Here is a 23894-nt window from a genome sequence, read left to right on the forward strand (position 1 = left end):
TCAGAAATCAACTTTTTATGATCATGATGATTGAATCAATGTTTAAACTGAATGAAAATATATTATTAATATATTATTAATGTAACATAAATCAACGCTAACATGTTTAACCCCGCCACATTCTGCAGGTATGTGCCTGTCCCAAGTCAAGAGCCTGTAATTCAGTGGTTGTCGTTTGTTTATGTGTTACATATTTGTTTTTCGTTCATTTTTGTACATAAATTAGGCCGTTAGTTGTCTCGTTTGAATTGTTTTACATTGTCATTTCGGGGCCTTTTATAGCTGACTGTGCAGTATGGGCTTTGCTCATTGTTGAAGGCCGTACAGTGACCTATAGTTGTTAATTTCTGTGTCATTTGGTCTCTTGTGGAGAGTTGTCTCATTGGCAATCATACCACATCTTCTTTTTTATATTTTATTAATGTTTGCATCACTGTTTACATTCAACCGATTGAAAATATATTATCAATATTGAATAAATATAACATCACATGCAGTTTTGAGTATATAAAAAATGTATTTTCCTCTATTTAATAGATTTTTTTTTTACTCAGGTAAATTAATCAATGAGTGATAGATTTCTCTGAGAAGAAATTTAAAGGTCCCAGTGAAAAAACTACATGGAGAACAATAGCTATTGTATTTATTCAATAGGACAGGTGAACATACAAAAGTTTACAGCCGATTTCAACGAGTGTGTAGCTAAAGGTAGAATCTTTGGTTAGCTTCCTTGCTAGCTCAACCATGAAATCATTATTAGGTAAGGCACATCCAGCCTTTGGGTTGAGTCAATAGTTAAGCAGAGAACCAATCAGAATTAAGTGACAGAATATAAACATTGTAAATCTAGTTTTACAAGTCAGTTTAAAAATAAGTTTTCAATCTAAATTTAAAATTTAGTGATAATTATAAGCTCATTCACAAGCATGCATGTTGTAGGTGTGTTTGATTTGCCAAAATGATGAAAAGTTAACTGAAAGCTGAAATTCCTTATTTTTTTTCTTCTTTGTCAGACATTACAAATAATAATATATTTAACTTGTCTCTTGAATTTGTTACATTAAGTTAATAAAATGTAGTTGGATATGATTGACAAGTGCTGACCGTATTCACTTTTACACATACACATATGTTTAAAATACACCCGGACAGGTAAAAAAGATTGGAAGGTGTCCAAAAGTACATATGACCTGATCATTCAATCTAGGTCAGATTAAAACTGAAGTAGAGACATAAAAATTATTCTTCATGGCTGCATTATTTATCTAAAACTAATAAGTAATGTAATGTTAACGGACCAAGTGGGTGTTCATAAACTCTGCAATATTTTCAATTCCAGACTGCAGTTGTTTGCTGGTTTTTTTTTTCGTTGCATTTTTAACTAAATAAAAGGTCCACAAATGCAACCGTTCATGATATTAAGTAGTATGATATTTTTATCTTTTCTGTGTGAATATAAAAGATTTAAGTTCTGAAAACTATGCATATATATGAAAAAAAGACACCATAACAATGTTTTTTTGCGTGCACCTAAAGACACTAATTACCGTAACTAAACTGCCTATTCACGGCGTAAATATTTAAAAAAAAAAAAACGTTACTCCGCTTCTAATTTATTGTAATAAAAAATTTTTTCAATCAAAGTCTTAGAAATGAAATTTTATTTGCAAAGTAGTCTAGGTAAACCTTTGTATGAAACATAAATTCAAGAACCTTAGTGAGCGCGCTCACATACCCCACGTCCCCACATTGTCACTGGAGAAATAAAATAACTGTAAGAAAAAAAAATTGTATAAGAAAAAAAAATTGAATCATAATTTCCTGTTGATATGCACATCTACCTAGTATGTCCTTATTAGCTACAAAGTTTCATGAAATTCTGTTGTGTGGTTTCAGAGGAGTTGCGATGACAAACTGTTGCAGAGGTATATTGAAGCAAATAAGTTCAAAGGGGCGTAACTCCTAGAAAAAAAATTGAATCGTAATTTCCTGTCGATATGCACATCTACGTAGTATGTCCTTATTATCTGAAAAGGTTTCATGAAATTCTATTGTGTGGTTTGAGAGGAGTTGCGATGACAAAAGGTTGCAGTAGTATATTGGGCAAAAAAGTTCAAAGGGGCGTAACTCCTGGAAAAAAAAATTGAATCGTAATTTCCTGTCGATATGCACATCTACGTAGTATGTCCTTATTATCTACAAAGTTTCATGAAATTTTGTTGTGTGGTTTCAGAGGAGTTGAGATGACAAACTGTTGCAGTAGTACATTAAGGTAAATAAGTTCAAAGGGGTGTAACTCCTAGAAAAAAAATTGAATCATAATTTCCTGTCGATATGCACATCTACCTAGTATGTCCTTATTATCTACAAAGTTTCATGAAATTCTGTTGTGTGGTTTCAGAGGAGTTGCGATGACAAACTGTTGCAGAGGTATATTGAAGCAAATAAGTTAAAAGGGGCGTAACTCCTAGAAACAAAATTGAATCGTAATTTCCTGTCGATATGCACATCTACATAGTATGTCCTTATTATCTGAAAAGGTTTCATGAAATTCTATTGTGTGGTTTGAGAGGAGTTGCGATGACAAAAGGTTGCAGTAGTATATTGGGCAAATAAGTTCAAAGGGGCGCAACTCCTGAAAAAAAATTGAATCGTAATTTCCTGTCGATATGCACATCTACGTAGTATGTCCTTATTATCTACAAAGTTTCATGAAATTTTGTTGTGTGGTTTCAGAGGAGTTGAGATGACAAACTGTTGCAGTAGTACATTAAAGTAAATAAGTTCAAAGGGGCGTAACTCCTAGAAAAAAAAATAGATCATAATTTCCTGTCGATATATGCACTACTACATAGTATGTCCTTATTATCTATAAAGGTTTCGTGAAATTCTGTTGTGTGGTTTGAGAGGAGTTGCGATGACAAGAAACAGGACTGACGGACTGACGGACGGACGGACGGACGGACGGACGGGTCAAAAACATTATACCCTCCGCAACTCGTTGCGTGGGGTATAATTATAAACAGGCCATTGATATAAATGTTTTCATTGGATGATAAAATGGTGCTTTGCTCCTCCCAATCTTAAGGTAATAATCATTTCATGGTTGAGCTAGCAAGGAAGCTAACCAAAGATTCTACCTTTAGCTGCACACTCGTTGGAATCGGCTGTAAATACCTGGTCAAAATAGAGATGGCACTGTGGAAAACTTTCATTGGGTTCGCAATAATGAATAAAAAAATTAAAATTCATCTTTGATCTGCGAACCAGACCTCAGAAATTGGATTTAGGTCATTTTATTCAGTTAATACAGTTTACTAAGTACTGTGATAAATTGACTGTCTTATATTTGGAGTATGTAACATTTACCCTTCTTGTCAACAGAAATAGTAATATATATACATTTTAAAATCTCATACAAATTTGAAAAGTAATTTTACTGATCTATATCTTAAATTTTAAATGGTATTTTTGTAGAATATCCTGTAATGAAACAGTTGAGCTTGTCAACTGGTATGCAGAGGGTATAGCCATATTAAATGCATGTGACATTTTGTGGTCAAATCAGTCAGTTATATGTATGTACTTGACTGATTTTTGTATTTTGCCGACAGAAAATTGCTACCTATTTAGTTTTTGTAAGGTGTACTACCAAAAAGGAAGTGATTTTATATGAATTTGGTTAAACATGTTAAATATACTTTAATACCATGAATTTACATATAATTATATAGAATTGTTTGCCTTATAACATGTTCTCATTGCAATTATCTAGGTGATTAAAACTACATCTATGAGATGTACTCACCTACATCATATTTTACGTATAGGTTAGACAATACTTGGTCATGATTTATGAAGATTTAAAGCCCTAGGCGTAGCCGAGGGTTTTAAATCTTCATAAAACATGACCAAGTATTGTCTGACCAATTTAGAACATATTTACACTTTCGAGTGACCTCAAAAAATTATCCTTTCCCATTGTTATATTCAAACCTAAAGAAGAATTCACTTTTTATAATGAAGTGAATGTATAACATAGGTAATGATCATTTCAATGGATGGAATGAAATAGCACTGACATAGTTTGTGAAAAGGATAAATTGTTCAAACATTTGAGTTTTTCTTCTGCTTCAGGTAAAAATTTAATACTTATATACCTTAAATTTCTTGATTTTAATTAGCAAAAAATTTTATATAAATCCACTTTCTGAAATTTGTATATTTTTTTATAATTATAAAACTCACTCTATAAATATTTGAATAAAGACCATTCAACATCAGATGCTTACTTTTTATTGATGAATGTACATGTATTGTGGGTTTTTTTTCTCGAAATAAATCCTTTGCTTTAGACAGTGTTTTCTTGAAGAAAAAAAATAATTGACTTGTATGTCTTGTATAAAAGATAATTTTACCAACATCTTTGCCCCCATTTCATTTTTTGTTTGTTATATATATATACCATCATTATCATACTCTTACATATACAAAGATTTGCCATGTTCAAAATTTTTTTTATAATTCTTTTCTCTTTTATCTTTAATCAGAAGGCTATTTTCCCAAGGAAATTGCCTCAGGGGATTGTACATTTCGTCATAACATGTTCCCATCGCAATTATATACTTACCACTATCAACAGTGGTTTGATTCCGCGATTGTACTTTATCTGGAGGAAGAAAATCCCCAGTGATTTTTATCCACCAACAAAAAATCACTAGGGTTTTCTATCCAGGTCCAGTTTAAAACATCCACCAGTAATTATAAGGTTCTAGAAAGGTTTTTTGAAGGGGAAATATATATAAAATGTGGCTTAATAGTTTTTAGTGTATTTGAAAATTGCATAGTTGATTTATGTAACTAGAGGCTCTAAAGAGCCTGTGTCGCTCACCTTGGTCTATGTGCATATTAAACAAAGGACACAGATGGATTCATGACAAAATTGTGTTTTGGTGATGGTGATGTGTTTACTATTATCTTTATTTATAATGAACTTGGCCCAGTAGTTACAGTGGAAAATATTTTGTAAAAATTGTAAAAAATTTACAAAATTCATGAAAATTGTAAAAAAGGGCAATAACTCCTTAAGGGGTCAATTGACAATTTTGATCATGTTGACTTATTTGTAGATCTTACTTTGCTGTACATTATTTCTGTTTACAGTTTATCTCTATCTATAATAATATTCAAGATAATAACCAAAAGCTGCAAAATTTTCTTAAAATTACCAATTCAGGGGCAGCAACCCAACAACGTGTTGCCTGATTGGTCTGAAAATTTCAGGGCAGGTAGATCTTGACCTAATGAACAATTTTTTTCCCGTCAGATTTGCTCTAAATGCTTTGGTTTCAGAGATATGAGCCAAAAACTGCATTTTACCCTATGTACTATTTTTTAGACATGTCGGCCATCTTGGTTCGCGGGCAGGGTCATCGGACACATTTTTTAAACTAGATACCCTAATGATGATTGTGGACAAGTTTGGTTAAATTTGTCTGAGTAGTTTCAGAGGAGAAGATTTTTGTAAAAGATTACAAAAATTTACGAAAAATGGTTAAAAATTGACTATAAAGGGCAATAACTCCTTAAGGGGTCAACTGACCATTTTGGTCAAGTTGACCTATTTGTAGATCTTACTTTGCTGAACATTATTGCTGTTTACAGTTTATCTCTATCTATAATAATATTCAAGATAATAACCAAAAACGGCAAAATTCCTTAAAATTACCAATTCAGGGGCAGCAACCCAACAACGGGTTGTCCGATTCATCTGAAAATTTCAGGGCAGATAGATCTTGACCTGATAAACAATTTAATCCATGTCAGATTTGCTCTAAATGCTTTGGTTTCAGAGATATAAGCCAAAATCTACATTTTACCCCTATGTTCTATTTTTAGCCATGGCGACCATCTTGGTTGGTTGGGTCATCGGACACATTTTTTAAACTAGATACCCCAATAATGATTGTGGCCAAGTTTGGTTTAATTTGGCCAAGTAGTTTCAGAGGAGAAGATTTTTGTAAAAGTTAACGACGACGCCAAGTGATGAGAAAAGCCCTTTGGGCCAGGTGAGCTAAAAAGTGGAGAGTTTTCATCCAAGGAATGTTCACACTAGTGTTTTCGAACCAGGAATGATTACACTAGTGATTTTGTACCGGAATGATTGTGTAGGATTGAATAATGTCCACCGGACATTATTTCATAGTAAATACTGTCCATGGACAATATTTATTTATTTAAATGTGTCCCGGACACTATTTCCTATGAAAATATGTCCTCAGGTATGAAAAAGTGTCCATGAACATGGACATTATTTAATACTATAATTATGTCCAGGTGGACATTTTTTCACAGGACATTATGTCCGCCAGAACATTTTTTGATATGATTAAAGTATTAAATGATATCCATTGCCTTGTTATTACTGGACGTATTTTAACCTATAATTGCTAACTTTTATACATTGTTACTTTGACAGAGAGTTGTTTCATTGGCACTCGTACCATCCTTATCTTCTTATTTTTATTTTTTAATATATATACATGTATAATGATTTAAATTCAAACAAGTAACAGATGTTGTTCAGTATTATTTTCCTTGGAGGACACAATTCAATAAAAGTTACTACGAAAAATTGTCCTGTAGGTGGACCATATTTCATGGCAATGGACAAAATTTAATACCAAAATTCTTTTTTTCTTTTGCCTTGCATTTCTTCTCATAATAAATATAGTAAAGTTCTTCACATTTGATTTTATACTTTACACACTTCCTTCTTATTGTTCTTCTTTCATTGTCATTTATAGCATAAGCTGGGTATTTCTTAGAACTTAAATGTCTCTATATTCACTTCCATCCCTTATTTGTTTGTTTACATTTGTATATTAATCAATTTCTAATCAATCGTTCAGATTTTATTAAAATTCAAGTACTATAAAACTTTTTAATGACCTTTGTATTACTTCCCTTGGAGGACACATTTTAATAGCAACTACTATGAAAACTTGTCCTGTGGGTGGACACAGTTTCATAACTTTTGCAGTAAAAATCTGTCCACTTGAGGGACAATATTTCATGGCAATGGACATTATTTAATACCAAAATTCTATGAAAAACTGTCCAGGTGGACACTTTTATACAGGACACTTCTAGTATTATGTATTACAATTGCACTAGTTATTTTATACCCGGCGGGATTAATTACAATAGTGCTTTAGATCCATTCATTGATGAAGTGATTAGTACTTCTTTGGAACACACGATAACACAATAATGCTTATTAACGAATGAGTTTTAAATAATTTTTCTATGCAAATCTATAAAATCATATGCTTTTAAATTGTCACTAATTGTAATATTTATATTTATTGAATTGCTGAAGTTTTTCTATGTATTTAATTACTTTTCGGTCGACTTGAATATTAAATCATATCTTCTATGTCAATATCAAAAGATGCTTCTGTTATTGAAACTTTATGTAAGAACAAATCTGCTCTTTAAATTTGGTTTGTATCAAGTTCAATGTCCTGATCATTGATAGAGTATTCTGAGTTATAAAAATATCCTCCTCATCATCATCAATATTATTTACTAGACTGACTCAGATTAATTAAACTGGTTCCTTGAAAATCATTTTAATTTTAACCCATTTATTTATGTAAACAATAAACCGATCTCATATATATCTATATATCACACTAATTACATCCAATATTCTCTAGTGAAAAACCGTTACCCGGAATAAATACACCACCTCTAGAATAAATTCAATTTTTGTTCACACAATTGTAAATATTCAATTAAACAACAAATTAAAACTGAAGTTACTGTATGCATGTACACAGGTAATTTATGACGTAGGTGAGTATATCTCATGGATGTATTTTTAATTACCTAAATAATTGCGATGAGAACATGTTATGAGGCAAACAAATTCTATATAATATGTCAATTCATATAAAATCTCTTCTTGAGATTTCAAAAATAACCATTTTACTCTTGTTTTTACAACATATTTGATATTTTTTTAAATTATGGTGTATAAAACATCATACATCATAATATATAAATTAATATTATGCCATAAATTTATAATCTTTCAATAATTCACAAATTTCACAAAGATTAAAAAACTTAAAACATTCTTTGACTGAAGTATACCATTCAATGTTTTTGTTTGACACCAAAACTAATGATTTTATGCATAACATCCCTTTCTATCAAAGTCACACAAACATTCGGGGAAAGTGCAGCTTTTTATCAACAGGGAAAAGAAGACAAAACATTCAGAGTTCCCGTGGTAATTTATAGCCTGGTGGTCATTAGGACCACAAATATTACAAATCTGGTGGTCCTGCATGTATTTGCAGTCAAATTTTGGTATCAATTATTCAATACATGAATTAACAGGGAGTACTCTCAGATCTGTACTTTTTAAGTGTCTTTTTTGTTGTGGGGATGTAAGTACCTGCCAAGTCTGGTCTGTGTTTTTATTAGATGTGTCATGAAATAGAAGTTCCTTCATAATATAAGTTACAAGTGGAAAAAATATTCTGTAATATTATTTCCACTGGAACAAATATTACAGTATTTGTTCCTTACGGAATAAAGGTTATAGAATATTTGTTCCAACAGGAATCAGGACCTATATTAAATACCAGATATACTAAAATAAATGGAGAATGTGTCCATGGGACACAGATAATGCCCCCCGTGCATTTAATATTATAAAAGGTCATAACTCAAGAACGGTAAAATTGATGCCACCCAAATTCAAACAAGATCTGAGTTTTGTGGTTACTGTCCGGCAATAAGCATTGAGTGTAAGTTTCATAACATTTGGTTGAGGCAAGAAAACAGAAACAAAAATTTCAGAAATTATTCTATTTTAAAAGGGGCATAACTCTAGACATGCTAGAACGGTAAAGGTGACGCCATCTACATTCAGACTTGATCTGTGTTTTGTGGTAATAAGCATTGTTTCATAATATTTGGTTGAGGCAAAATAAAGTTAGAGAACGGAAACTAAATTTTTTTTCCTTTCACAAAACAATTTTTTCAACAAAATGAGAATAAAAACAATTTGTTATATAAAACAAATCATCTTGTCCTCATTTAAATTCTTTTTTACTGCCAATTGAATTTGTTTTCCCCCCAAAAAACTTAAACTTTTGTATGCTCACCTAAAATAAAGACTTTTAAACACCTCTGTTAGATAAGATAAATCATTGAATATTATCTATTCTCGATTTAAATATGAATAAAATTGAAGCATATTGTCTCATCTTTCAAAACCCCTTTTCTGTTGAATAATAACACACTGAGATGCAACAACACATGTTATTATTAACCACACTATTTTTAGACTCAGTTGTCAATTTTGTCAATATCCATGCAGTTCTATTTTTAATGAAAGTGGACTTTCGCTTTCTCGACCTTCAAACGACCAAGTTGCTTTTCGATGAAAAGCCTCCCCAGTGTCTATATTGACAGTAAAAAATCTGATCCGTTCGGTAATGAACTATTGACTGTCAAACGGCAGAGAAATAAAAAGTTACAGTCGTGCACCTGCTGACAACAATCAAAGTCTCGATTTCGAGTTGTTTCAAAATTATCCCTCTCACAACTAGAAAATATACGTACATATTTTACTTTTGTACAAATTCAACTACTTTCATGACAGCAGGTTAAGTTTTCTAAATGTTTTAATTGAAATGAAACACTTGACAGCGATTGTTTTCGATTCCTCCATTTTGTTATGTCACAAGTTTTTTTCTCTCAACATTCTTTTAAAAAACATTGTGTTTGACAACGTAAATACGCCCGATACGAGTATATGGAATGCATTTAATGTTTATAATACTATTTATGGATTAACTATGTCAAGAAATTTGTTATAACGCTATTTTTTCTGTTTGCATTGTGACTGTCTAAAAATAGAAATTTATGTATCATTAATCGGCATCTGGACCGGTGAGCCAATAGGATAATTTTGGCATGTGCACAAGGGTGCCAAAAGGATATATTCGGTATGAAAGGGTTAATTAATGGTATTGCTGATCACTTTTGCTTTCAGAGTGTCTATCTATCTTTTAATTAATGTTTTCAAGATAATTATATATATAATAGGCAAAAAACACTAAAAAGAGGTAGAAATCGTCATTAAAGAGCAATAATTCCAATAAAAAGTCATCAAACTATTTCCGTCTTGTTGCTCGATTTGAAAATCTTGTCTAACTTTCTCATCATTTTTGCAATTTAAATTTTCTCTCAATCATTTATATACATTAGTTTTCAAGATAATAGGCAAAAATGAGAAAAATAAGAAAACTAAAGGATAGAATTATATAATAAAATATAAGATGATAGCTCTTATTTATAATGTACTTTCAGATAATAAAAAGAAACAAATGGAATCACTATAGAAAAACATTCTTTAAAACAAATAGGTTAATTCGGTGTCCATTATTGTATAAAATTCAATTATTTGAGTCATCTCCCCTTATACAGCTTATATCATTTTTAATTTTAGTTTCTTGTGTATAATTTGGAATTTAGTATGACGTCCATTATCACTGAACTAGTATACATATTTGTTTAGGGGCCAGCTAAAGGACGCCTACGGGTGCGGGAGTTTCTCGCTGCATTGAAGACCCATTGGTGGCCTTCCGCTATTGTCTGCTCTATGGTCGGGTTGTTGTCTCTTTGACACTTTCCCCATTTCCATTCTCAATTTTAATTTTTAAAAAATGAATCACAAAAATACTCTATATTTGTAGAAACAGTAGGGGGGGGGGGGGGGGGGGGGGGGGGGGCTAGGATGAAATTTAAAAAAAAAAGGCAGGACAGGAGTTTTGAGTAAAAAAAAAAGGCAGGATGAGCAACTTGGCAAAAAAAAAAGGCAGGATGACAATTTATGTTAAAAAAAGTCAGGATAAACTAATAAAAAAAAAGGCAGGACCGAACAGAGTGAAAAATAAAAATGCAGGACAGAGATTACTACTATAAAAATGCAGGACAAAATTTTTCATCCTAGCCCCCCATAAAAATCAAATGGTAGCTCCCTAAGAGCTGAACATATTATATATATATATATATATATAACTTTGCATAATATCTAATTTCTGCAACACAAAAAGCAGGAATCAATCGTGTACAAAAGTAAAAAAAATCAATTTTTGCATGGATGAGCCACATAAAAAATAAGCATGTGTAGCAAAAGTTGAAAATGAATAGTAAATCTGAAAAAAATCCTCCTCGACCCCACAGATAATATTTTACCCAATAAAAAGTTATATGTCTATGTTAATAAAGTCACGGGGGGTCTCTTCCTATATGAAGGTATATACATATGTGCCGCTGGAATGGGTCCCTTTTTTGATACGTCAAATATATCAATGGGGTGCAATTTTACCGAGGAAATATATCAATAGGTAGTAATTGACCAATTGTGATATATCAATATTTCCACAGACATATAATACAATTATATGTCTCTGATATTTCATATAAATTAAAGTCTATTATATAATTGAAAAGTGTTTTTGATATATAATAAGATTGTTTATGCATATAATTACTATTGAGCTGATAAATATATGAATGGTTTATGATTTCGCTGTGAAATATATGTATAGGTAGGGATTTCACAATTATTCAATATATGGGGGTGGGGGGGGGGGGGGGGGGGGGGGCAAGGGGTTTAACTGTTATGCTGTTTTGGGGCAATTTAATTCTTTGTTATCTGTTATTCTGAATATGTATTTACTGTTTGCTGTTATTGTCATATTCCTTGTTAGTTGTTATAGGACTATTATTTTTTTTGTTATCTGTTATTGTGAGAATGTATTTGCTGTTAACTGTTATTGAAAATTGGAATGTTAGCATTTTGACAGCCAATCTTCGGTAGAAATTGAAAATCGTTGAACATTTGGGTCTTACCACAAGTAATATGGTGGTCCCTTATTCGGAGTAGGATTCCAGTAACATACACATCATACAAACATATTAAAATCAGTCGGGTCCAGGACCATTCCAGTATATCTTATTATAATCCTGTTGTTATAAATTCCATTTTCTATGAACATGTATTTAGTGTAACCTAGAATTGGTTTACTCAATATATAATTATATTTTGTTATGGAATACATTTTTCAGCATTTATTGTTGTGCCTTAAAAGAAACGTTGCAGCACTCTGGCTTGAAATTTAAATAGTGTGTGTATTCTTAGAAAAAGAATCACAGAGCTGAGTCTGTGTTCCTTATTGTATAAAATTTATACAATAAGGAACACAGACTCGGCTCTGTTTAAAAAGGTGTTTCTGTCGTATGGACCTTGGCCTATCCTCATCAGGTATCCCTCACCATATGTTTTCCTTTTTGTAATATAAAGAATTGTTCAAATTCCATTTTCATGTATATATGGGGATAATGTTCCCTGTATCCCCATACGTAAAAATTAAATTGGAACAATTCTTAATATTAAAAAATGGAAAGCATATGGCCATTATATCATACAATATCTTAATTGTCATATAAACATAATTAGTTTATGCAAAAAACAAAAGCAAAAACAAACATAATATAGCAAAGAAATAACAATTCTAAAAGAAGGGAAGGAACACAAGGGAAAAAATATATATAGCTAGAGAATACATTGTATCTCCGTGTTATGATTAAAAACTGGTTGAACTTCTTTTATATATCAAAAAGATTACTAGAAATTTCTATTGGGAAAAGCTACCTTGGCTTTAACCAAAAACATGACTTTTCCTGCTTTTTCGCTAGGTCTTCTTAAAACTTGAAATAAGGTTACCATTACTCTTTATAAGAGTTCCTAGGAATTTATATTCTAATACATTTTTCATCATATTACCATTGTAGTTATGAAATGAGCCTACCCACCCGGCACGCAACGTCATTTCAACGTTGAAATGTGGTTGATATTTCGTCATGACGTTGCTTCAACGTTGTTTCAACGTTGTAACAGCAACGTCGAAGTTATGTTGCAGAAAGTAAGTTGATTCAACGTTGAATTTTAGTTGAATTTTCAATGTTGAAGTTAGGTTGAAATAAATATGTTGTTTCAACGTTAAATGTTGGTTGACATGTCGACGATGGAGGTTCGTCCAAAAAAAAAATTGTATGCATCGGTGTAAAAAATTATCCACCATCAGCGTTAAAGGCGAATCATTATAGTTGTACATCCTTTGTTATTGTATCAACAAAAGTTCATAAATAAGGATTTTGCTATGAAAATTGTAATCAATGTTTCCTATCATTTTTTTTTGTACAATATCTAGTAAAATTAGGAATATTCCAAAACCGGGACGTTTATCAAAATCATAAAAGTGTACAAATTTAAATTATCATTCATCGAAATATGCTACTAACTAATTTGTTATTATCCGGAAATCTTTTAATCAAAGATAAGACACAGCATGTGAAAGTGCGGCATCTACACAACTGATGCACGAGGATTAGCACTCCCAATAATCTATTGATAAAATTATCACGTGACATGATGCTGATTAATGTATGACAACACGTGTGTGACCGCCTTTTTCAAACGCGGAAATTGTATAATTATCCTGGACAATATTTAGGACCGTTTTCAGCAAAGAAGAATTCATACAAATGTAAGTGTTTCTTTAAATTATTATCCGTTGCTGTATTAATTGTCTTTTAATGCTTGTGTGATGTTAACAATGGGAGATTATAAATGCACAAACGTACGTGTATATTTTAAAAATCTCGCCATAGTGTATGTTGTAAAGATAACATTACTGACTTCAGTGTGTACATCGTCTTTTTTGTTGTACGTTCAAATTTATGACTGCACTTCTATATAAATATGTACTACAATCTGGAAAAACCATACTCAGCCTACATACAGCTCATTTTAGTTATTTACTGCTGATTTGTTAAAGAAAAGGAACTTTTGCGAAGTAAGATTATCATCTCCCCCTTTTTTAATAAAAATTTTAACCCGTCATCCATAATCACACTATTTTAATTATTGTCAACTATGCTCTGAAATTTTTAATAATTTCTTTTTACTCTTCAATCGAATTTTACAAATTTAAAATATTGCTTGGCGATGATGATCAATGTTATTCTTATTTTTTTGCACAGGTATTAGAGACAGAACAGTAACTTAGGGAAAAGACAGATCAGTAACTTAGGAAAGAAAGATTTAAGGATAAAAGTAATAGCTGTCAAGGTATGTATTTTTTTAAAGATTTTTAACATTTTTGATTATCAATAATCAGTATGTATGTTGGATTGCCTGTGTTGTTTGTGTGAACTTTGTGATTTTAATTGATTTATATGCTCTAAATTAGGAATACTAGTAAAGACATTTGATTTGATTTGATTTGATTTGGATTACAATTTTTTTTAATGCATATCAAATTTAAAACATAACCTCTGCAATCAATAAGACAGGTGGTATTGTTACAATAGATCCTGGTGTTCGAGATGGGTGGCATTGTTACAATAGATCATGGTGCTCGAAATAGGTGGCATTTTAACAGTAAATCCTGGTGCTCGAGATGGGTGGCATTGTTACAATAGATCCTGGTGCTCGAGATGGGTGGCATTGTTACAATAGATCCTGGTGCTCGAGATGGGTGGCATTGTTACAATAGATCCTGGTGCTTGAGATGGGTGGCATTTTAACAATAGATCCTGGTGCTCGAGATGGGTGGCATTGTTACAATAGATCCTGGTGCTCGAGATGGGTGGCATTGTTACAATAGATCCTGGTGCTCGAGATAGGTGGCATTTTAACAATAGATCCTGGTGCTCGAGATGGGTGACATTGTTACAATAGATCCTGGTGCTCGAGATGGGTGGCATTGTTACAATAGATCGTGGTGCTAGAGATAGGTGGCATTTTAACAATAGATCCTGGTGCTCGAGATGGGTGACATTGTTACAATAGATCCTGGTGCTCGAGATGGGTGGCATTGTTACAATAGGTCCTGGTGCTTAAGATGGGTGGCATTGTTACTATAGATCGTGGTGGCCGAAATAGGTGGCATTTGAACAATAGATCGTGGTGCTCAGATAGGCGGCATTGCTACATTGTACATGTACAGGAGCGAAAAAAATGGTAAAAACGGATCCGTTATTATATAAACCAGTAAATTATTTTAAAAAAAACCTGGCCTATTTAACATTTTATTCCCTTCCTTTGACGTTCTACGTAATTGCTAAGTCATGTTTACAAAATATTATTTGTGTTTGTTTTTTCAGGAAGAGTAATGGAGGCCTACACAAAGATAACAGAAGCTGAATTAAAGAAGGATTGTGCACTAGAAATGGTTGGAGGAGTAGAGACTACAATTCATTTTCACGAAAATAATAAAAATTGATTAAGAGATTATTTGTATTCATTTACCAGATCACCTTTTGGCTATATTTGATTTAGCTTTTGTCATAACTTGACATCTGTTGTACTCTTTTTTTCAAATTTTGCTAATGTCCTCTGTAAAATCATGTGGCTTCAATATCTTGTGTGGTTACTAACTATTATGGATATAAGAAGATGTGGTATGATTTCCAATGAGACAAATATCCACCAGAGTCCAATTGACGTGGAGGTCACTAAACGGACTTCAACAATAAGCACACACCACACCGTATAGACCGCAATAGAAGACCCGAACACAATACACCCTTCAATAATCAATTCAAACGGGAAAAACCAACCGCCTAAATTTGTAACGACAAACACATGTGACAGATGAACCAACAACAAGCAACGCATTGCTTATTTCAACATGAAACAATGTTGTTGCAATATTAGGGTGACGTTGTTTCAATGTTAAGTTTCAACCTATATTCAATCAAAAAACAACGTTGATACAATGTTGAAAATATAATGTTGTTTCAACGTCAGATATTCAACGTTGTGTCAACTTTCAAAACCAACCGTTATTTCAACGTTACAAATCAACGTTGATTCAACGTTGTTTCAACGTTGAAATGCCTGCTGGGTACACTTTTGGCAATATGTGCCTGTAAAATCATGGTTTTAGTTTTATTTATATTTATAGTAAGTTGCCAATTTTCACATAAACTACTAAATTTATTTATACGTACTGTCCTGTAGACCTTCTTTACTCAAAAGTAGATCATCTACAAAAGATAGTGATCCAAGGGTTGAGTCTATTAGTTTTGGATAGCAAAAAATTATTACCATACATTGAATAAACCATTTCTATAGATAACTCTAAATACATTTTCAAAGAAAATGGAATTTATTACAATGTGTAAAAATAAGATATGCTGGATTGGTCCTGGATCCGACTGATTTTAATATTTCATTTACTGTTATCTGTTTTTATCCTTTTTCAATTCCTTGTTATCTGTTTTAAGCTAAATCAATTTGCTGTTTTGCTATTATTGGATCCCCCCTTGCCTCCCCTCATGAATGGGGGGTGTTTTTTAAATCCCAGCTGCACAACTGTACCCAAAATCCAATGTTGAGACCCCCCCGTGAATAGAGTCCCTTTTTACGAATTTCATGGCAGCATAATGTCTTTTCATCTTACCTCCTCTTCATCAGGATTTATGATATGCATAAGCATGGTTGTTTTAAGGAAATGGCGGGAAAAGTCATATTATATAGAATGACAGTTCCGTAATGCTCAAATTTTAGCATTAATTTCATGTGAAATGTATACAGTTTTATAAATAAATGATTAATAATTACTCTTAAGTGTTTTCTATTGACCTAAACCAACTATATCACCGAAAACAACTAAGGCAGAAATCCGGAAAATAGACCGATAATGCAACGGGGATGATTCAAAATTAGAAATACTTCCTATGATTTGTTTACACTGACGACGAGAAGCTGCAAAGGTTTTCATCACATCTTACATCTGGACTTCCCAGTAAATTACGAAATAACTATCTATTTAAGACGAAGATTTAAACTTTTGTTGTCTTCGTCTCGTTAAAATGATTAAAATCACGTGCAACACAATTAGCATACATGATTGTGTCGAGCACCTGCGTTTCACCTGCATACATGTACCACACATTTGATAAATGACAGTATTATTCCGAATTTCTGTTTGTCATTAATTTCAGCTTGTAGATAGACATCTTTAAGAACTCAGACAGAAAAATCTATTAGTCTGATGTTCCTGGATTTTTAACAGTTTGAGCTACCTAAACATAAGTTTAATTTTGTAAATATGTTAATAATTATGGTATCGTTAAAGTTAAGATAGATACCAGTTTATTTTTTGAAATTTATTCCAAATCCAGTTTAGAATAGTACAATGCAATATTGAGGGTGCAGATTAAGATCCTAAATTATCAATGAAACAAAAATCACAAAAGATTCAATTTGCTAGTTTTTACTTTTTCACATAATTTTCATATTGTAAAGAATATTTACAATTTTGAAGTAGGGCACCTTTCAGGAATTTGAAAAACTACAGGACATATGTTTTCATTCTTTGAACAAGTCTTTTATTATTTTGAATAGAAACATTGAAAAATATTGTATAAATATTCATGTTTTGTGCAGGATATACATGTAGGTTTACCTCTACATTGTACATATGTTTTATAAGAAAATAACATTTTTCAGTCCTATTATTTGGTTATCATTCCAAACGAAAGCACTTATTAAGCAAATGAATCAAAATATGACTGACCTGTCTATTTTTAGACATAAAATGTTTGATAACTTTAAAGCTGATTTGTATACCTCAGGCACTAATGAACTTGTCTATATAAGATGTGAGTTTCTAAAAATTAGTGAGAGACACAGGTTACAGGTTTTTTTTTATATTGGTCATACTAGAACAAAGCCAGGGGGTTTCAAATACAAAAGTATCAAGGAAATATTGAAAATGAGAGGATCAAACTATCTTAATTGATCTGAGTTAAGAATATCTGAAATAAAAACCTATACCGGTAGTTCACATTGATAAAGAAGAGAAGCAGTTATTCTGGTTCTTTATTTAAAGAAAGTTCAAAGACTAATTTCTTCTAATATATAAACCAACCATGTTTTCCCAGACTAAAAAAATCAATCAGTTCACCTCCAACAGATTTAAAAGCAGTCTGAGAAAACCATGACCTTGTGTAATGCCATAATTGTCCACAGGATGTATGATTGCATTGTGGGCCTATTGATAACGGGATAGCAATATATTTTAGCTATGTAAACTATTGAAAATAAAATCACATTTGTTCATGTTAACATTTGTTGTTTTTGTAGAAATGACATCTGAATCTGGGTCAGTAGAACATCATCAGGCCACACAAGCTGATGAGGAAGAGGAGGAAGATGAAGAGGAGTCTGTAGATATTTTAGATGGACCCACACAGGGTCTACAGGGAATTAACGTCAACAGATCAGGTACTCATTAAATTTATTTGATGTAACTTTATAGGGTTGGGTCAATTAGACAAGAATTTTATGAAATAATAAAAAACAGTCATACAGATCAAGGAACCACATGATGATATTTACATACACTTACCACCTTTTTAGTAGGACTGATTTTCTCTGTAAGAACTAGATGTGCTGTTTTAGACACTTATGGTCTGTTAATAACTCGAGCATATGAAAACTAAATAAGGATAATTTAATTGTTAATTCTATATGATTTCCTGTTTTTGCTGTGTGGTATGTTCCATGTTAAAATACCTTAAAAAATGAGAGAAAGGGTACCAAGGGGGAATACAAATAAACCATGAAGAACAAAAGCTAATGAGGACACAATACATTTTGTACACAAAAATGTCATATTTGTGAATCATTTTGTCTGCTTTATACAGATACTAGGAATACTTTATTAAACAGTTACTGAGCATATGTATATGCAATATGAATCTTAATCTATGTAATCTATCATATTCTTTTCTATTGAAATTTAAATGATTTAGAGCAACCTGTGGTTAATATTTGACTTTATCATTGGTAGGTCCTATATTTTTGTTAAATTGTTTGAAAAAATATGGCATTCTTATGATATTAATCTCCAACAAATAATAGTTTGCCTTAGTTGAGGGGCCTGATGGGTTATTTTCGTTCTTTGTGATAGGCGCATTTTCGCTATCGTGATCCGTTTTTCTGCAGATTTTTTTTTTTATATTTTCCTGATCCGTGATCATGGAAATTTATTTTCTGTGAATCGTGATTGACAAAAAAATCAACTCGTGAATTGTGATGAGACCCCCCCCCCCCCCCTACATCAGGCCTCTCTTAGTTAACTGATTATCAAAATATTATTTGAAATTGATAATTCTGATAAAAATTAATGTTTTTTTATATTTCAATAAATTATATTATTTGATATCATTTTAAAGGGAATATGTTTATGAAATTTTGTCTTTAAAAAAATCATGAATTGAAAACTCTCTTCTTAGCCTACAGACACCAAGGTATCATTTTAAAACTAACAACTGTATAAAATTAGGTGCTCATACTTACAAAGTATATTAATCTTACTAAGCTAATTATTTTATGAGTCTATTATAATTATTATGTTTCTTGGATGGTACTTTTTTCCTGCTGTTCCAGATGGACAGCTTTTATTTTTCATTTTTAAAGTTATTTGCTGTTTATTCTGAATTATTACCAAACATGAAGATAAAAGACTGTTCAAAATGAAATGTCATGTATCTGAAAAAAAAAGTGTCTCATTTTTGACTAGTATGACAGATTTCAGTCTCAGATTTTCAAAATTGAAGTTCTGGAGTGCATTTTGAAAAAAAAACATCAGTGAGGGTGAGAAGTTGGATAAAATTTACAAATATATTTTTTAACTTTTTAACAGAACTTATTGATATACAAAATAGAAAACAAATGATAGTTAGGAGAGATCATGTGTTACTATACAGTGTTTTCCATTCGGCATTTAAGCCGGGTGTGCCAACCACCTTCTTTTGAAAGCCGACCACCTTTCCATTTTAGGAGGTGGTCAGCTTTTTTTCAAATTCAGGATTTTTTTTTGGTTCCGCACCATAAAAATTTAAATACTAATTGCGCCTCACTGATAGTTTTCATTGACAAAAATGGCGGATCATCAAATTTCAATGTTTTCTTTTATTAATCGGGGGAAGAGACAGGCAGATGACGATGGTGATAAGGAAAATTTTAGGCCAAATAAGTCAACTAAAATGGATAGTTGTATTGAAATTGATGAAATGGAATAAAAAGTATCAAAACAACGGAAAAGGCACTGAAGAGATCACGAAGATAAACAGGTTGGGAAAAGTTTACGGGAACCTGTATGATATTACATAATGGCGGACAAATTTGCATACAAGTGTAAATACATCTATCCCCCAAATGAGTGATATTCCTTAAACGAGGGACTGTCTCTCTGGCAAGAGGTTATGTTAATTCTGTTGAAGAAAAGAAAAGAGAAAAACTTAGATTTTTTAACTCAAAAGGGGGAAAATCGTTATATTCAGACCAACTTTTCTAAAAGAAGGTCCCATTATTTTTAATGATAAAGAAGATATAAGTCCAGGAATATTACAAAATTTGTGGACATGTTTTGACCATATAGTACCAAAAAGATGTATAGTTCTTTGGGAAAATTTTCTGTAAATAAAATAAATATGTGCTCATTTGTATCGCGTTAAATGTACCCCTCATAAAAGAGATAGTCATTACATTGAGAGGTTACCCCTCATTTGATAAATATGAACAGGACTTTAAATGGCTAATCGTCACAGAAGGAGGATATTACTGCTTTGTGTTCCAAAAATACAGCACTAAAGCGAGGAACAGGACAGAAACTTGGATTGATAAGCTATGCATATGCAGGAGGAGGGAGTCCTACAAAAGCCATATCCGAGATCCGCAAAACTAATTTGTCAAATGAATGGCTAGCAGTGATAGCAGAAGAACAGTTCAATTTTATTAAATGTGTATACAATACTTATCCTTCTTTTAGTGACCCCCTCCAACAGTAAAAAACCCGGTTGGAAATGTTAAAACAAAAAAAAAACACCCGGTTGCAAGTAATTTTTTCACAACCCCCACCTTACCTTAGTGAAAAATGGAGAACACTGCTATAAATGATTTGAAATCTTGTTTGAGAAAAATTATCTACATTTTTGTTCTTTTGATTATCTTTAAAAAATATTCTTTTGTGTCCAAATATTTATTACAGAATCTATTAAAAATTCATGAATGATTTAACATAGGGGAAATAACTCTAATATTATCTAAGTTAATAATATTAGAGTTATTTCCCATAAGTAAAATTATATAGGAATTTAATATTGATCCAAACAATCCAGTATTTAATAAACCATGGAAATAGAATTAAATATAATACTTCCATGATTAAACTGAACTCATTTATCTTTACAACATGCAGCTGCAGCCATTGTACTAGGAGGTAACTTTTTTTTATTTAGCTTAGTGGACACTGAGATAAGAATATTCTTATTTTGATAATGGTTAGAGCAATCATTTGTTCAAAGATTGTCATGCACATTGATAAAGTTCACAGAAAAAACATGTAACAGTAAACAAACTTTGTTTTAAAGTGTTTATTCTTAAAATCAATGAAAGAATTAAAAAAAAAATAATATTGAGATCAAAATATTGATCCTTTTCAAAGGACTTCAACATGACCATATTTTATTATAGATGGAAAATTTGGTTTTTATTATTGTTCTTCTAAAGTCATAATGTTGTACATGTTTTGTCATAATACAATTTTGTATTTGACATATGATAAGAAATGTTATGATTTATGGTTTAAGATTTGATTTCACTTAATTTTATGGGCAAACATCCAGTGGTTAAACAGCACAAGAGTAAGTTTCTTCCATGAAAGGCATCTTTAGATATCCATAGCAACCAATAGGAAAGTGGAGATAATTTGCTTACTGAAAAAAGTTTTATGTCAATGGATATATATCTATATTGCTTTACACAAATATTGTTCTGTTTAAATTTTGTGCAGTCAAGGACAGTTACTATTCTGTCTAAATGGCTGAAAAATATAAAATTTTAGTGAGGTATACAATATGTGTAAATAAAAAAATTATAAAGAAGTTTGAAAGTGAATAGTACTATTGGTTTGCTGTAAAAGTGGATTAACTGAAGAAGCTTATAGGTGTCAAGACTGAGCTGTTGTATAAAAGAGGTCAAATCCATACAATAGGATTAATTAGCATGTGCAGTCAGTATATGTTTGACCATTATTGTTTGCACTTAGGTTCTGTCTAGATTTTGTAAAATAAGAGACTGCAAAAATATCATATAAACCATTTATAGAGAACTCTGAATCAGATGTTTAAAAATATAAATATCTCCAAATTTTCAGAAAGGCAGCATGATTAGAGATTTATAGATTTGGAGAAAACACACATTTATGATATACATAAAAAACATAGTGTCAAATGCTGAGCTAAAAGTAAATGAAAAGGAATTTGTTTGGGATTGATGTTGTCTTTTACAACACAGCTCAGTGTTAAAAGGATAGATATTATTAAGTTGAAGGTATATGTTTAACTAATACAAATGTATTGTTCGATATATATGGATTCAGGAAATGCTTTTATCTAAAATTATAGTTGCAGGAAATAAAATAACACACTAAGAGAAACCAAGCAATGGAATGTTAGACTGGCTTTATTAGTAAATAGTATTTCAAATGTTTCATTCATGTTTGAAAAAGAAAAATCCCTTCTTCTACATGCATTTAAGTTTTAGGCCTGTGCAAATTGTCACAAATAATCATATGATAACGATATTCCACCATTTGGATTTTTTTCAGTGAAATTTTTTAGAAAAATAATTTTTATTATCTTTTTAGGGAAATTACTATCATAGTATTAGTAGTTGATAATACTCATATTTTCTGAATTTTGCTTCTTATGATAATAAAAATCCGGCCAAGAAAGTTATATAAATACCACTTTAATACAGAACACAGATAGCCTATTGTAGCTATGTCATATGGAAAAAAAGATACTAAACAGATAATTGTAAAGTTACAGTGGATTAATAATTTTATCATTTTAGCAATACGATGTTGTAATTATTCTCTAAAAGCCTTTTTATACCCCCATGGAACAAAGTTTTTGACCCGTCAGTCTGTCCATCAGTCCTGTTCTTGTCATCTCAACTCCTCTGAAACCATACAACAGAATTTCCTGAAACTTTGTAGATAGTAAGGACATACTATGTAGATGCGCATATCGACAGGAAATTATGATTCTATTTTTTTTTCTAGAAGTTATGCCCCTTTGAGCTTAAAATTTTTGCCTAAATATACTACTGCAACAGTTGGTCATCGCAACTCCTCTGAAACCACACAACAGAATCCCTGAAACTTTGTAGATAATAAGAACATACTATGTAGATGTGCATATCCACAAAAAATTATTATCACTTGACTTTTCTAGGAGTTATGCCCATTTGAACTTAGAATTTTGTCCTCAATATACTTCTGCAACAGTTTGTCATAGCAACTCCTCTGAAACCACACAACAGAATTTCCTGAAACTTTGTAGATAATAAGGACATTCTATGTAGATGTGCAAATTGACAGGAAATTATGATTCTAGTTTTTTCTAGGAGTTATGCCCCTTTGAACTCAGAATTTTTTTCCTAAATATACAACTGCAACAGTTTGTCTTCGCAACTCCTCTGAAACCACACAACAGAATCCCTGAAACTTTGTAGATAATAAGAACATAATATGTAGATGTGCATATCCACAAAAAATTATTATCAGTTGACTTTTCTAGGAGTTATACCCCTTTGAACTTAAAATTTTGGCTTAAATATACTACTACAACAGTTTGTCATCGCAACTCCTCTGAAACCACACAACAGAATTTCCTGAATCTTTGTAGATAATAAGGACATTATATGTAGATGTGCTTAT

General features: G+C 31.6%; 1 protein-coding gene and 1 long non-coding RNA gene across 9 annotated transcripts in view; both read left to right on the top strand.

The window, feature by feature from the left end:
* Window positions 1–23894, top strand: part of LOC127718876 (protein phosphatase 2C-like domain-containing protein 1) — a 47450-nt gene that overhangs the window by 17844 nt on the left and 5712 nt on the right. Inside the window, exons 1-4 of one of the 8 annotated variants that reach the window (XM_052224936.1) lie at window positions 16831–16904; window positions 18248–18388; window positions 19402–19415; window positions 21783–21813. In XM_052224936.1, the coding sequence (XP_052080896.1) occupies window positions 18250–18388; window positions 19402–19415; window positions 21783–21813 (184 nt within the window). In that variant the 5' untranslated portion in view covers window positions 16831–16904; window positions 18248–18249. Of the gene's footprint in view, window positions 1–16830; window positions 16905–18247; window positions 18389–19401; window positions 19417–21368; window positions 21390–21782; window positions 21814–23894 lie in introns of those variants that run through there. The other 7 variants (XM_052224937.1, XM_052224930.1, XM_052224934.1 and 4 more) reach the window with 7 other exon arrangements.
* On the top strand, window positions 13535–15385 carry LOC127718941 (uncharacterized). Its single transcript, XR_007990039.1, has 3 exons — window positions 13535–13637; window positions 14134–14221; window positions 15259–15385. It is a non-coding gene; the product is annotated as an uncharacterized LOC127718941 (long non-coding RNA).

This window comes from Mytilus californianus, unplaced genomic scaffold (assembly GCF_021869535.1).
Source record: "Mytilus californianus isolate M0D057914Y unplaced genomic scaffold, xbMytCali1.0.p SCAF_10, whole genome shotgun sequence".
Lineage (NCBI taxonomy): Eukaryota > Metazoa > Mollusca > Bivalvia > Mytilida > Mytilidae > Mytilus > Mytilus californianus.